The sequence below is a fragment of the Ictidomys tridecemlineatus genome, chromosome 12, assembly GCF_052094955.1.
Source record: "Ictidomys tridecemlineatus isolate mIctTri1 chromosome 12, mIctTri1.hap1, whole genome shotgun sequence".
Taxonomy (NCBI): domain Eukaryota; kingdom Metazoa; phylum Chordata; class Mammalia; order Rodentia; family Sciuridae; genus Ictidomys; species Ictidomys tridecemlineatus.
This window is the reverse complement of record NC_135488.1, coordinates 37799742-37814234: the sequence shown is the minus strand read 5'-3', so window position 1 is coordinate 37814234 and position 14493 is coordinate 37799742. Positions and strand designations below refer to the sequence as shown.

At 39.9% G+C, this 14493-nt stretch overlaps 1 protein-coding gene across 7 annotated transcripts in view; it reads left to right on the top strand.

Moving 5' to 3' along the window:
• Nucleotides 1-14493, top strand: part of Mgat4a (alpha-1,3-mannosyl-glycoprotein 4-beta-N-acetylglucosaminyltransferase A) — a 92882-nt gene that overhangs the window by 61768 nt on the left and 16621 nt on the right. For all 7 annotated transcript variants that reach the window (XM_078028521.1, XM_078028520.1, XM_078028519.1 and 4 more), the window contains 3 exons: nt 1913-1959; nt 3654-3767; nt 4670-4745. In XM_078028521.1, the coding sequence (XP_077884647.1) occupies nt 1913-1959; nt 3654-3767; nt 4670-4745 (237 nt within the window). The remainder of the gene's footprint in view (nt 1-1912; nt 1960-3653; nt 3768-4669; nt 4746-14493) is intronic.

The following is a 14493-nucleotide window of genomic DNA, read 5'->3' as shown; positions in this document are numbered from 1 at the left end:
GTGGGCTGTGAGGCTGGGCTGGAGGCTGGCCGTGTAGGGATGCAAGCTAGGTTGAACTTCCCGCTGTGCTGCTGAAGACAACCAGTTCAGCTTTGTGGACGGGCTCTGAAGTAGGCTTTAACTCTAGTCACCCAACATGGGTGGTAGAAGCACAGAGGTGCCACCACCAGGGCTCGTGTGCTGGTCACTGTGCTCTCTGCCTCCTTTGTTTGTTTCTTCCTGGCGCCTGGTGGTCAAGCTGTGCCATACCCCCAGTGTTGCCCACGAGGTGAGACTAGAGTGGGATGTGTCTCTGGATGCTCGGGAAGCTGGATGACTGTCCCTGGTTCTCCTTCCTCAGTAAACACCCTGGGTCCTAGGACGTTCTCTCTATGTGTCATTGTGTCGGCTTGGATGGGAGAAGTGCCGTGGTAGTGGTGGGACCATTCTTTCTTATCCTGCTGTCCTCAGTTCGGCCAACCAGCAGCGTGTCTCATGCTTGTTTTCAAGTAGTAGGGTTTTCAGAAAGGTGTTCTGGTCTGTGGGTAGTTGTTAGTTGAGCTTTCTGTAGTGGGGTGAAGCCTGAGGCTTATGATTTTGCCTCCTAGCTGACACCAACTCCTCTGGGCTCATGTTAACATATATATCCAACTTTTCCATGTGTCTCTACGAGAAGCTGAGTGACCTAGATCCAGGTATACAACCTGAAATACTTAATTTTTATACCTTTAGCTTTATTCTGTTTTTTAAAAGTAATTCACACAATGTATAATCCACCCACTAAAACAGTTGGGCAGCCATCACCTCAGTCAACTTCAGAACATTTTCCTCACCCTGTAGAGAAACTCTTAGCCATTACCCAGTCATCCTCCTATTCCCCCAGCTCTAGGCAACCGATAATCTATTTTCTGTCCCTGCAGATACTTGTCTTTGGATATTTCATATAAAAGCAGTTGCATGATATGTAGTCCTTTGCAACCGGCTTTTCCACTTAGCATGGTGTTTTCAAGGTTCATCTCATTGTAGCACATATCAGCCCAGCTCTTAATTTTACTTAACCAGGACAAGCACTTGGTTCTTAATTTAAAAATGCTCTTTCTTTAGAATCTGTATATTCATTTTTGATTCACAAACTTATTCTCAGAATTGGGTAGTAATACTACCTTTAAAAAAGATCTATGTGCCTTTAAAAAATATAATCAGGAAAAATTTTTCTCTAAAAGTAAGCAGGCCCTGAGAGCTCAGTGACCACCTGTTTTTGCTGCCAACCAGTGGGAGAGGAGCAAGGAGAGTACCCGGCAGAGACCTGGGTGCCTTGGCCAGATGCTTCTGGGTTGGTCAGAGGTGCGGCTTTCTTCACAGGGGTCCTCAGAAGCCCAGCACATCTTTGCATTGCATGCTTTTCAGTTTTATCATTTAAACTTGTCATCTCTGGGGTCTTAATTTTTCTCCCCCTTTTTTTCTTTTCATGGAATAGGAAACTTAAATTCAGAGAAGTAACTTCAGATGATACTGTCCAGTAGCCCCAGAGGCAAATCTTGAACCCAAGTGTTAAGATTCCAAATGGAAATGTCTTTCTTGACAGCAGGCTGCATCTGTCGGTGCCTCTGCCCACTACTCAGGGTCTGGGTGTTTCCAGAGAAGTAGGAGTAGTTTCTGTGCCCAGTTTCCTGATGATCGAGTGTAGGCAATTGGAAAGAATAAACACTTACAAATCTGCTCACTGTATGAAGTATTTAGTGATATTGAATAGCACAATAATACAATAAAATCAGAAATGCAAATCCCTCAAGTTGCCTGAAAATTTAATGTTTTTGCTGCATGTTTTGTCATTTGTCTAATTTTGAGTTCAGTATTAAAAGTTAAATAAAAATATAAAAAAAATAAAAAGGTTGAATACAAATATGAATTTTGGTATTTTTTTCTTTCCCAGACAGATGTTGATTATGTCCACAGTGTTGTGGCCAACCTGGAGAAAGAGTAAGTACTTCTTAATTAGGAAATGGAAATATTTTAGTTTACTGCTGTCTCTGGCCTTTTGCTAAAAGAAAGCACCTGCCTTGATAGTTAATCTCCCTCTGGAGATCATTGTTCATTAGACCTCCTACCATTGTCTTTTACATTCTCATAAAGCAGGTGTGTTTAAGTTCATTTATCTGCTGGAATAAATTGGTGTATTTCAGTATAGAAGAGATTTGAATGTCGTTTGTGTAACACTATCAAATAAATATTTGTTCATGAAGGCAGTGAAGATAGCTTTAAGAGATTATTTAAGTCTTTCACCCTCTATTAAATAGACAGGCTGCCGGGCATATCTTCATGTAGCATCTCAGGCCTCAGCACTGAGCTGTGTCTGGCCCCCTGATCCTGCAGTATGCAGGGCATGAACCAGGTAACAGGTGGGAAGCCTGTTATTTGTTTTTACAGTATTGCCTTAGGAGTTTTAATAATGATATCATAAAAATTAGTCTTGACATAGGTTTCTTCATTGAATTGTATCTGCTTAAAGACCAGAGAAGTTGCAATTATTTGCTAGCTGTCTATTTAAAATAATATGATACTTTGTCCATTGAAATGCTAAACCTGGAGATTTAAAAAATATTATGCATAGTTCAGGATTAAATTTGTCATTTGTTAGATTTTCCTCAAGTGCTAAAGTTCTTGACATTCTTTGTAGAAATGCACTTTGATATGTGGACTCCTCAAATGAAGGAACAGGGCAGTAATTAATAATTGGTCCCCCTTCCCCTAGACCAAACGGGCAGGCCTGTGGTGGGCTGGTGCAGTCATTCTGTTGACTTACTTCTTCCTCAATGTGCAGGAAAACCAAGGCCAGAAACAAAGCTCAGTCAAACACTAAGAACATTTGTGCAAAGGCAGGTAGTTACATAAGCATTTTCTGGAGATTTGCAAAAATGAGGAAGAATGCAGATGTGGAAAAATTACATTTGTACACATGCAGACTGATTTAAAACTTCAGAAAAGGATTTCTCCAGCTTAATGCTATTAATGTTTGTGGTTATATAATTCTTTGTTGTAAGGGCTGACCTGGGCAGAGTACATTTGACTGGTATTTTTAATAGTATTTCCTATAGTAATGACAGCCAGAATGCCTCCAGATGTTGCTTAATGTCTCAGAAAGGATAAAATCACCCAAGTTGAGAAGCACTAGCCTGGAGTGACATAATCTATAACCTACAACTTCTGGAAAATTGTAGCTTCTGGAAAATTGAAGAACTTTGAATTTTGTACAAGTATATGTATTTAGATGCATACAGAAATTAATCTGTTTTCTTTCCTTTATTTCCCTACTTTCTGTGGGACCTTGATTTTTTTTTTTTTTTTTTAAATATTCCAATTGCCTGTAGGAATGTAAGACTGCAGTTCTCCTGGGCTTTCTGTTACACTAAGGTTAATGGCATTTTATACTGTTTTTTTTTTTTTAAGCAGTACTAAGAACAACAAAACCCTAAACCTTGTACTACTAGAAAAACCTGTGTTTTCAGGTAAATAAGCTCAGTGATAAGCAGCTTTATTTAGCACATTTTGACCATCACATTATTCCTGCTACACATGTTCTCTGGTGTGTTTTATGTAAAATGTGCTAAATTGGATGTTAAGATAAATAAAATCTCACAGAGCTTCAATAACTGAGCTTATCTTTCTCATGGCAGATTTTCTAAAGAAATCAGTTCTGGCCTGGTGGAAGTAATATCACCCCCTGAAAGTTATTACCCTGACTTGACAAACCTAAAGGAGACGTTTGGAGACTCAAAAGAAAGAGTGAGGTGAGCTGAGTGTCCTTTAAAGTCTTCCATTCTGTGAGTGTGGGAGTTAATAAATGTGGTTTCTGTCAATCAAACCTGCAAAAATTTTAGGGCTGGATTTGCTAACATACTCAAGATCATCTCATGAAGCCCAGGGCAGCTTGTGAGATGTATTCTGGAAGTTTTCTTAGTATAAGCTTTTAGTTTACTGTGTTTTCCTTAAACTGGCTTTTGGAATCACTTCTGTTATACATTTTTAGTGTGTTTCTATAGGCTGCCAGGAATTCACTGAAAGGTCTAAATATTCTACATTTAATTTTTTAACATTAAATATGTATTTATTTATTTGTACCTGCATTCAATACATATTTTTAAATCTGTACCTGTATGTAAAACACAGTCCTAGGTACCAGAGTTCCCTAAAGTATGATTTATCTAAGGATTAGTTCATTAAGACATTCAGATGTTACTTGAACATTTCCTGTGGTCAAGGAAGTTTGGAAAATATTGGATTAAAATTTCTTTTTCTTGGGTTGTGGATGTAGCTCGGTGGTAGAGCACTTGCCTAGTATATGTGATGCCCTGGGTTTGATCCCTAGCATGGTTTAAAAAAAAAAAAAAAAAAAGTTTTCCTCAGCAAATGTTTTTGCTGCTAGATGTTTCAGTGTCTCTAACGTACTATCAACCATCTCCAGGAAAGAAATATGTGCACAGTTTTTCCCAAACTTACTCGACCTTTTTTTCTTCAGGACACCTTGAAGATTGATGTTCTTAGGAATGTATTTGGTGTATTTAATGCTGCATTAGAGAAAAGAGAATTTTCTTTGACTCTTGTGTTATAATAAAAAACTTGAGGCTTATACATCTAATCTTGTTAAATTTCAGTCTGATTCCTAACCTATTTTTGAAACTAATTGTTTCAGATGGAGAACAAAGCAAAACTTAGATTACTGTTTTCTAATGATGTATGCTCAGGAAAAGGGCATATATTACATTCAGGTAAGTGTGGCTTTTCCTTTAATGTTTTTCACGCTTCTAAAGAAGTGTTATCAAGGGTGTATAATCATTAAAGCAGGAGGTTTTGGAAGCACATCCCTCCTCAGATCTGTGTAGTCCTAATTATATCTCAGAGAGAGCAGGATCCCCATGGCAATTGAGGACGTGGGCCCTGGGGTTCCCAAGTGCAGCATGTGTGGCCCCAGCTCCTGTGTGGAGGGGCAACCTCACTATGTCTCGCTTCCTCTTAACTCCATTCCTCCATCTTCTTTCCTCCTTCCTCTCTCCACTGTTACATTTTTTTGAGTGGTCTCATGGTAGAGTAAATCTTTTTGAAAGCCACAATACAGTTACATTTATATTGAAGATAATAAATTCAAATGCCCCCCCCCCCCAAAGCATTGTGGCCCTAATGCTATTCAAGCAGAAGAATCCTGCACTGTTGTGGGGTTTGTTAACCTGGTAGGCAATAGCAAAGAATTCTAGGAAGCTCTTATTTCTTCAAATCTAATTCTCCTTAATGATAGGCTATTTTGTTCTGTGGCCAATGTATACATTGTACATTACAGTTAAGAACTTGATGTAGGGAACTTTAAAGTGTCCTTATGTTGCTTTTAAAGTTTATTTTTTTTTCAGTTTAGCTCCTAGGAGAGAATTAATGGAAACTTAATGCCTTTTTTTTTTTTTTGGTGGAGCCTAGGAAGAATAATTATTTAAGAAATTAAGGATAGGATGGGGATGAGAGAGAGAGTAGTAAGACAATGTTTCCTGAGGAGCGGTGAGTAAGCTATGGTGACAGTGGCAGCTGTGAGCTTGCGTTGGTTGCCTGCTGCCAGGCTGTCGTTCTTTACGGTTTGTGCTTATGCTTATACCGTTTAATACAGCCCCTTTTAGTCTGTGGCAAAAACACATAACGTTAAATTGACCATCTGCACCTTTCCTGAGAGTACAGATCGGTAGTGTGAAGTGCTTTACATTGTTGTGCAACAGATTTCTAGGACCTTTTCACCTTGCAAAGCCTACAGAGACTATCCAAAAACATCAGTTACTGTCCCTCCCCCATGTTCCTAGTCACCTCCTGCTACCCGTGTTTCTGTGACTTTGACGGTTCTAGGTGCTCCATACTAGTGGAGTCACTTGTTGCAGCATGTGGCAGGGAGGACTTCTGTTCTGGAACCGCATGATGTTCATTGTGTGTTTGAGCCGCATTTTCGAGTCAGTTCATCTGTTGGCCTGCTTCCAGCTCTGGTTACTGGGAATGATGCTGTGGTAAACTGGAGTGAGCACCTCTCTCTCCACAATTTGTTGGGATTCTTTTGGCTATATACCTACAAGGGGGTTGATGAGTCATTATTGTGCCAATTCTGATTTTTTGAGGGACCGCCGTAGTATTTTCCATGGTGGCTGTGCCAGCTCACATTCCTGCCAGCAGCTCACAGGGCTCATTTTCTCTGCCTTCTCGCCAGTACTTGTTATTTTCTTCTTTTAGTGATGGTCATTCTAATGATGTGGTCGCATCTGGTTGTGGTTTTGATTTTCATTTCCTTCATGATGTATGATGTTGAGCATCAGCTAATGTGCTTGTTTTCCATCTGTGTGATCTTTGAAGAAATATTTATTTAAACCCTTTGTCCATTTTTAACTGGGTTATTTGATTTTTCCTTGTTAACATTCCTTTAAACATTCTGGGTAGTGACCCTTTTTAGAAGATCTGCAAATATTTTTTCCAGTGTGATTGTGGAGCTTCCACTATGTTGTTTCCTTTGACATACAAAAGTTTCTATTTGCTATAGTCTCATCTCTCCACTTTTAATTTTTTATCTAGACTTTTGAAGCCATATCCAAAGTACAGATGCTGAATCCAGTGCCTAAAGCTTTCCCCTATGTCTTCTAGGAGTTTCATAATTTTAGCTCCTTGGTTGAAGTCCAATCCATTTTGAGTTATTTATTTTTTTTTGTAAATAGTAAGAAGTTTGGATCCAAATTTATTTGTTTGCATGTGAATATCCAGTTTTCCCAGAATTATTTGTTGAAAGGACTATCTTTTCCTCATTGTATATTCTTGACACCTTTGTGGAAAATTATTTAGCCATGTATGCATTGGTGTATTTCTGGGTTCCCTATTCCATCTAATTGGGGTGTGTGTGTGTGTGTGTGTGTGTGTCTACCTACCTAGGTAAGCAGATAGGTATCTGTCTTTATGTCAGTACCATGTTGATTTGATCACCATTGCTTTGAAATCAGGAAGAATGAGACTTCCTACTCTGTTCTTTTTCCAGATTGGCTATTTGGGATCCTTTGAGATTCTTTATTTATTCTTTATCTTTTTGAGATTTGTTTTTCTATTTCTGTGAAAAATCTCATGAGAACTTTGGCAGGGATCTTGTAAGATGTAGATTGTTGTGGCTGGTGCGGACATTTTAATACTAAGTCTCACCAACCACGAGTGCCTGGGTGTCTTTGCAGTTATTTTTATCCTCTTTGATTTCTTTTAGTGATGTTTAGTAGTTTACCAGAGTTCTTTTACCTCCTTTATTAGGTTTATTCCCAAGTGTTTTATCCTTTTTGATGCTTTAGGAAATGGGATGGTTTTTATTTTTGCATTGGTCATTGTTGGTAGACAAAAATATGATTTTTGTGTGTTGATTTTATATCCTGAAACTTCTGAAATCATTTATTTGTATGGTTTTTAATGTATTCTTTAGATTTTTCTCTATATAAAATCATTTCATCTGTGGATAATGCTAGGTGTACTTCTTTTCTAATTTGAATACGTATTTCCTCTTGTCAACATGGTCTAGCTAGTATGACTAATTGTGATGTGAGAATGGGCTCCCTTTTGGTTCTCATCTTAGAGGGAAAGGTTTTGGTTCTGACCTCAAGGTGTTTGAAAGTGTTCTCTCTGCTTCAGTTCCTTGGGAAAGTTTGAGACAAATTGGTGTCAATTCTTTAAATGCTTAGCAGAACTCCTAAGTCAAGTTCTCTGGTCCTAAGCTTTTCTTTGCGGGGAGATGTTCTTTTAGATTCATTTATTTTATTTTTCATTATTACTGCTTTAATCTCCTTGTTATAAGTGTGTTCAACTTTTTATTTCTCCATGGTCAGTATTGGTAGGGACTTACCTGATGATTCTAGGTTATCCAGTTTGTTGTCATATAATTATTACTGGTCATCTTTATAACCCTTTTACCAGTTGTAATGCCCTCTTTCATTTTTCCTTTCCCGTCTTCTCCCCTTCCTCATCACTTCCCTCCTCATCCTTTCTCTTTTTTCTCTTTTTTTCCTGCTTCTCCTCTTTTTCCTGCTTCTCCTCCTCTTCCTTTTCTACTGGTGGGGTCTTGCTGTGCTGTCCAGGCTGACCGTGAGCTCACAATCCTCCTGCCTCAGCCTCCAAGTAGCTCCCCTTTTCATTACCAATTTTAATTATTTGAGTCTTCATTTTTTTGTTTAGTCACTCAACCGTTTTATTGGATAACCGGATAACCGTTTTATCCGTTTTGTTGATCATTTTTAAAATCCTTGCTGTCTTTTTTGTTTTATTGATTTTTAAAATAATATATGATGATTCCCTTCTCATTCCTCTTTGTGTATATCTGTTTTCTTTGTGGTATCACTGCAATCACAAAACCTCTTAAAGTTATAACCTCTTAAAGTTATTTAAACTGATAATTTAACTTCAGTATAAAATTCATATTTCTTTACGTATGTCCCCTTGCCTTTTGTTATTCTTTGTCTCAATTACCTCTCTTATATTGCTCATCTGTTAACAATAGATTTATGATTACTTTTATGCTTTTGATTTTAAAAATTCTGTATAAGATTTAAAATGACTTATGCAACTGCATTACCTTACTGCAGAATTCTATATTTGTCTATATATTTACTTTGGCCAGGGAGCTTTATATTTTTGTAGTGTTTGTTGCTATTTATCATTCTTTCACTTTAAGCTGAAGGACTTTCTTTATCAGTAAGAAACCTGGTGCTGAACTCACTCAGCTCTTATCTTGGGAAGTCTTAACTTCTCTCTTGCCAGGTATTCTTGTTTCATTGGTTATTTTGGTTTTAGCATTTTGAATATACCATCCTAGTCCCTTCAAGCCTGCAGTGTTTCTTCTCAGAAGTCTTCTGACACTAATAGAAACTCTCTTGTGTATGATGGGTTTGCAAGATTTTTTTTTTTTTTGACTTTTGACAGCTTGATTATGGTAGCGCCATAGTCCTGGAGCTCAACCTAGTGTCTGTCTGTGGAACTGCAGCCTCTGGTGCTAATGGACAGCCTTTGTTCTTGGTCCTTGATGTGGTGCTCTGTTCTACTCCCTGCTTTGATTAAGACAAGATAAAAACCAGTCCCTTGAGAGATATATCCATTGTCTTACATTTTTTAGGGATACATCTGCTCCTTTCTTGATCCAGGGAGAATCGGAAGTTGGGAGTTCTTTGCAGTCACACGGTACCACGCCCAAGGGAGGGCTTTGAATCCACCAATTTTAAATCTGTGTCTGTGTGGGGGAGGAAGCAGACTTGGAATTCCCTATTTCACTCTCTTGCTGATGTCTAATAACTCTCTTACAGTTTCAGGATCAGACTGTACATACTGTCTGATAGCCTGTTTTGTTATTTTTAACATTGGTTAAAATGTAATTTTTACTTATTTCTTGAAGTACCATTATTCAGATATCATCTTATTGCTGATTGTTTCTAAATTTTCAGCTCTTACTAATATGAATTCCATGAATTTTCTTAAAATTATTGTATGTTCCCCAAACTTATGCCTCAGGAAAGAGGAAATTGCTTTATATTTAGTCTTTACAATCTTAAATTATGCAGAATTCTGTTAATGAGGTCAGATGACCTACCTACAGAGTATTAGTGTTAAAAACATCTTAGCCTAAAAAGTCCTCTGGTATGTTAGTATGAAGGAAAGAGGTCACCTGGGAACATCTGAAGTATTAGGATGAAGGTCGAGGGAGCAAAGGAATTTATTCTAGACCTTGCTGTGATCCCCTAGGAAAGTGGCTTCATGGTTACAGGAGAGGGGAATGTCATACTCAAAACTTTCAGAGGCTTCCTTTAAAAAGGCAGCAGAGTTGGGCGTTGCTTGGCACCACCAAGGACATACACTCGAAGGGGTCTGGGAATGCCAGCTGTCCTGGTGTTAGGCCTGCAGCTCAGAATGAAGTTTACCATGACACTGTCATTCCTGGTTTCATAAAGTGCTTCGTTGATGACTAGAAGACAGTGTCTTCTGGAAGACTTAGATGGTTCTGGAACTTCATGGGGTGCCGTATTCTCCTGATACCTCACCTGTGAGGTGGCCCCCCTGACAGTGGTGCTGAGGTTGGCAGTGGGCTCTGTGTGCCCGCCTCATCCCCAGGAGAAGCTCCCAGGATCCACTCTTCTGAGGGTTTCAGTCTCCACTGGTGATCTCTCCCTAGATTATTTTATTAAAGGTTCTCAAGTGGTAATTTTCTACTTCACTGATGTTCCTTGAAGCCGAGTTTTTCTATAAAGAATTTTCTTTTCTCAGCTATTTGGTTACTTTGAAAAATAGTTCAATAAGAAAAGGCAGAATAAATGCTTGATTCTGTCTGTTAATTTTATTCTTACCAATGCTCACATTGGTACACCAGTGTGATAAAGAAGAGCCTCATAGGTTGGCTATTATTTCCTTTCTATAAGTTCAGGATCTTTGATTACTTCCTTGGCTGGCCCATCTTGCATGTTTCCTTTCCCAGATCAGGAATCGGTCACTTTCAGGTGCCTGCTCCTCTCAAAGGCATGTGATGGCTAAGAACATGATCTGGGCACTTGAGATGCTGGTTGCTGTTGTGTCTCTGCTTCTAGGACTTGGAGCAAGGAAGAGGGTGTTTTTCAGAGAAAGAAACTGCACAAGTGTGTATTGATATTTCCAGTTCAGATGTGATTAGAGGGTTTTCATTTAATTTTTTTATACTTCTTTCTTTTCCTCTTACACTGAAAGTCTTGGTTTATAATAGCATGATTGATCCTGATATATTTTTTGCTATATAGTGTAAAATGGCTTCTAGAATGATTTCAAAATATTAATATCACTACTAACAATAAGACTTCCAAATGCAGTTTGAACTTTCTTTGTGCTTACTTCCCCATAGAGTAAATCATGGTGTGTATATATAGTCAAAGTATGGTTTCTGAAAGTCACCTGAGTGGTTCTTTATCCTGTGTGACTGTGGTGCCAACTTGATATGAAACTAGGTCTGTTTGTTTTGGCTTATATTCAGTTTTTAGAGTTTTCTTTTTTTACATAGAGCCTCGCATTTCAAAATCGGAACTTTTATAAAAAGAAGGTACGGTCACCAACATCTCACTTTTATCCCTCTTTACCCTGGTTCCTCCCTCTCCTATGGGTGCCCACCACTAGTATTTCTTTTTTTAAAGAGAGAGAGAGAGAGAGAGAGAGAGAGAGAGAGAGAGAGAGAATTTTTTTCATGTTTATTTTTTAGTTTTCGGCGGACACAACAACTTTGTGGTGCTGAGGATCGAACCTGGGCCGCACGCATGCCAGGCGAGCGCGCTACCGCTTGAGCCACATACCCAGCCCCCACCACTAGTATTTTTTTTTTAAATATTTTTTAGTTGTTGATAGACCTTTATTTTATTATATGTGGTGCTGAAAATTAAACCCAGTGCCTCACACGTGCCAGGCAAGTGCGCTACCTCTGAGCCAAAGCTCCAGCCCCCACCACAGTTTTTAGTTTCTCATTCTAGCTTTTAAAAATTTAAGCAGGTATGTGTTTAGAGCATTCCCTTCTCCAGTATTACATTTGCATAGTGTAAAAACAGTATTTTGTATCTTGTTTCCTCTGTAAACTTGCAGTCACTAATGAGGCACATCAGTCTTCATGGTGGCTCCTGCCATGAGACATTGATGTCATTGAAGCACTCTGTCACCAACAATCTGTCATGTCTTCAGAGCAGCGGTGTACTCATTGCCCCCAGACTGCAGGTCACCCAGCTGTGCTTCAGCTGGTGTGAAAGGACACTCGAAAAGTCCAAGAACTACACCACACACCAGAATACCACTCGAGGTTTATTGTCAGAGCATGGAGCAAACTGACAAGGCTGTCCCTCTGAGGGGAGCAGAAGTGAGTGTCACTTACAGAGCATCTTTATAACCTGCAAGAGCAATTTCACAAGCTTGCTTTAGGGGTTATGTCATGGGCTGGGATGTGGTGGACCCTTTAGTAGGCACATGTTCTTTGGGAGGCCAAGCAGCAGTTCCTCAGGATCTCTAGATAAAATGGCTCCTAAATCGAAATCTAGGACTCCTTAGATAAAAATGGCTGCCTACCTGAAATGGCGGATCTAATGCCAGTGTTGACCTGATGCCAATAAGGTGACTTCATATTGATACATCCATACGTAGGATACTAAACAACCAACAGAATCAAACTGTTGATCCACAGCTTGGATCTTAGGGAATTGTTCTGAATGAGAACAATTGTTCTGAATGAGAACAATCCTCTTCATTAATTGGATATTTTCTTTTAAATTTTTTCCATATTTTTAATGATGCGTTTATACACAATGGTGGGATTCACTGTTACATAGTCTCAGAGGTTACATAGTGTGATTCCATTTACGTAGCCCTCATAAGGAGGAGACAGAACTGGGAGGTGGAGAGCAGGCCCTGGCGGCCCAGGTCAGGGAGGCGGCCAGCTGCAGTGGGTCTTCAAGGGCTGGAGGGGATCCTTGCCATGCATCTCTTCTGTGTCCTTCCTGTGGGGCATAGCCATTCAGGCATGAGTGGAGGTGTCTCTTGTTGCCAAAAGCAAGGTTGAATGTCACTTGGCTCTGTGCTTTGCCTGCCTTTCCCTTCAGCCCCTCTGGGCTCCAAGGAAGTAAATCGCATCTTTCCTGTTCAGTGATGGCCTTGGACTCATCACTAGTCCACAGTACAACAGAAGCTCAATAAATAGTTGGCAAGCCCATCAATAGCGTACCTTTCCAAACACTGTACTTCTTCATGGATAGGAAGAAGAAAACCCGCAGTATTGAAGTACATGAAAAATCAAACACTAAGACAAATATTACTCAGGTAATGAGAAATGATAACTGAAATCAGAAAAGGAAAAATATTCTTAGGCTATTGAAAGGAAAGCGAGGAACCGGGAGACAGGCAGCAAGAAATGAAAGATGGAGACTTGGCAGAGATACACACAAGAGTTGGTGAGAGCTGACAAATAAAGGCCATCTCTCCATACACGGAAAGAGGAGGCACAGGCTTGAGGTTTGGGCTTTTATTGGGGGGGGGGGCTCAGGGATTAGAGCTTGGAGTGTCCTAATGTGGGCAGTTAAGGGTGGGGCTGGTATGAGGGAGTGGTGAGCCTTTCTCAGAAAGATCCTTGGGCGGGAAAGCCTTAAATGGTGGCTGTCATTTAAGATGGACACCCACATGCTAAGCAAGGACCTTACAGATATCAAATATTTTTGTGGCTTTGATATTTGAGGGAAGGGTGGGTATGCAGCTCAGTGGTAGAGCGCCTGCCCAGCATGCACAAGGCCCTGGTTGAAACCCGAGTCCTGCCAGAAACAGAAACAAAATGCAGTTTGGTAAGAGGAGACTCTGGGGAGGAGGGCTCTCCACAGGCCAAGGTCCCCATTTCTGTCTTCTCTGGTATTGGCCAACACTCCACACACACAGTGCGCTGGGCACTGGCAAAGCCCAGGGGAACTAGCACTCTGAATTGCCACAGCTCTCAATATTTTGTAGGTGTTTATTAATATAAAAGGAACTTTTAGGGATGTGTTCTACAGGAATGAAATGCACTAACATATAGGTATAAGCGTAAGTATTGCAGCATTGTGTGGACAACAACTAGGAAACAACCTGAATGTCTGCTTGTGAGCAGGGAAGAGCTGAATAAACCATGAGACACTGTTAAACTAAATGACTTCAGTAGATGTTTATTACTTGGTAAGATACTCATGATGTGTTAAGAGAAAAATGTCAGTGTCATGGTATGATCCTTTTTATAAAATTGACACAAAGGATGGTATGGGAGTCAGCTTTCCGTTACTGTAACAAATACGAGACAATCAGCTTACAAACAGAACAGGTTACTTTTGGCTCACAGTGTCAGAAGTTTCAGTCCATGGCAGCTTGGCCCTGTTGCTTTGGGCTTTTGGCAAAGTAGAACATCATGGTGGAAAGTGTGCAAAGGAGCAAAATTATTGACCAATGGCAGCCAGAAAGCAGATCAAGGTAGAGGAGGGGCCAATGTCCCAATAGCCCCTTCAGGGCACACACCCAGTAACCTGATTCCTTCCACCAGGCACCTCCTAAAGGCCCCACTACCTCCCATGGTGCCATGGACTGGGAACCAAGTCTTCAAAACGTGGCCTTTGGGAAGTTAGTAGATCCAAACTCTGGCATATGGGAACCTCATATATTGGTCTGTATGTGCATTCAGAAGGTGTCAAATGCATGTCCACCCAGCTTTTCACATAGGTTAACTAGCAGGGTAAGGGTAGAGAAGGAAAGCTGCTGGCTTTTCTTTAACTTCATGACTAGAAGCAAAAATTTAAAAGTACTGAAAAACTTATTTTCCTTTGAAAGGGGGAAAAATAGTGTTAAATCTTCAGCATCATAAAAGAACCAAAAGGGACCCGTTGATGGAAAGGGACAGTGATTCCCATAGAAAAGGAGTTATTTAGTTGAACCGCAGTGTGTGTCTTCCATTTTATTTTCTGAATATGTTTAGTGAAGTCT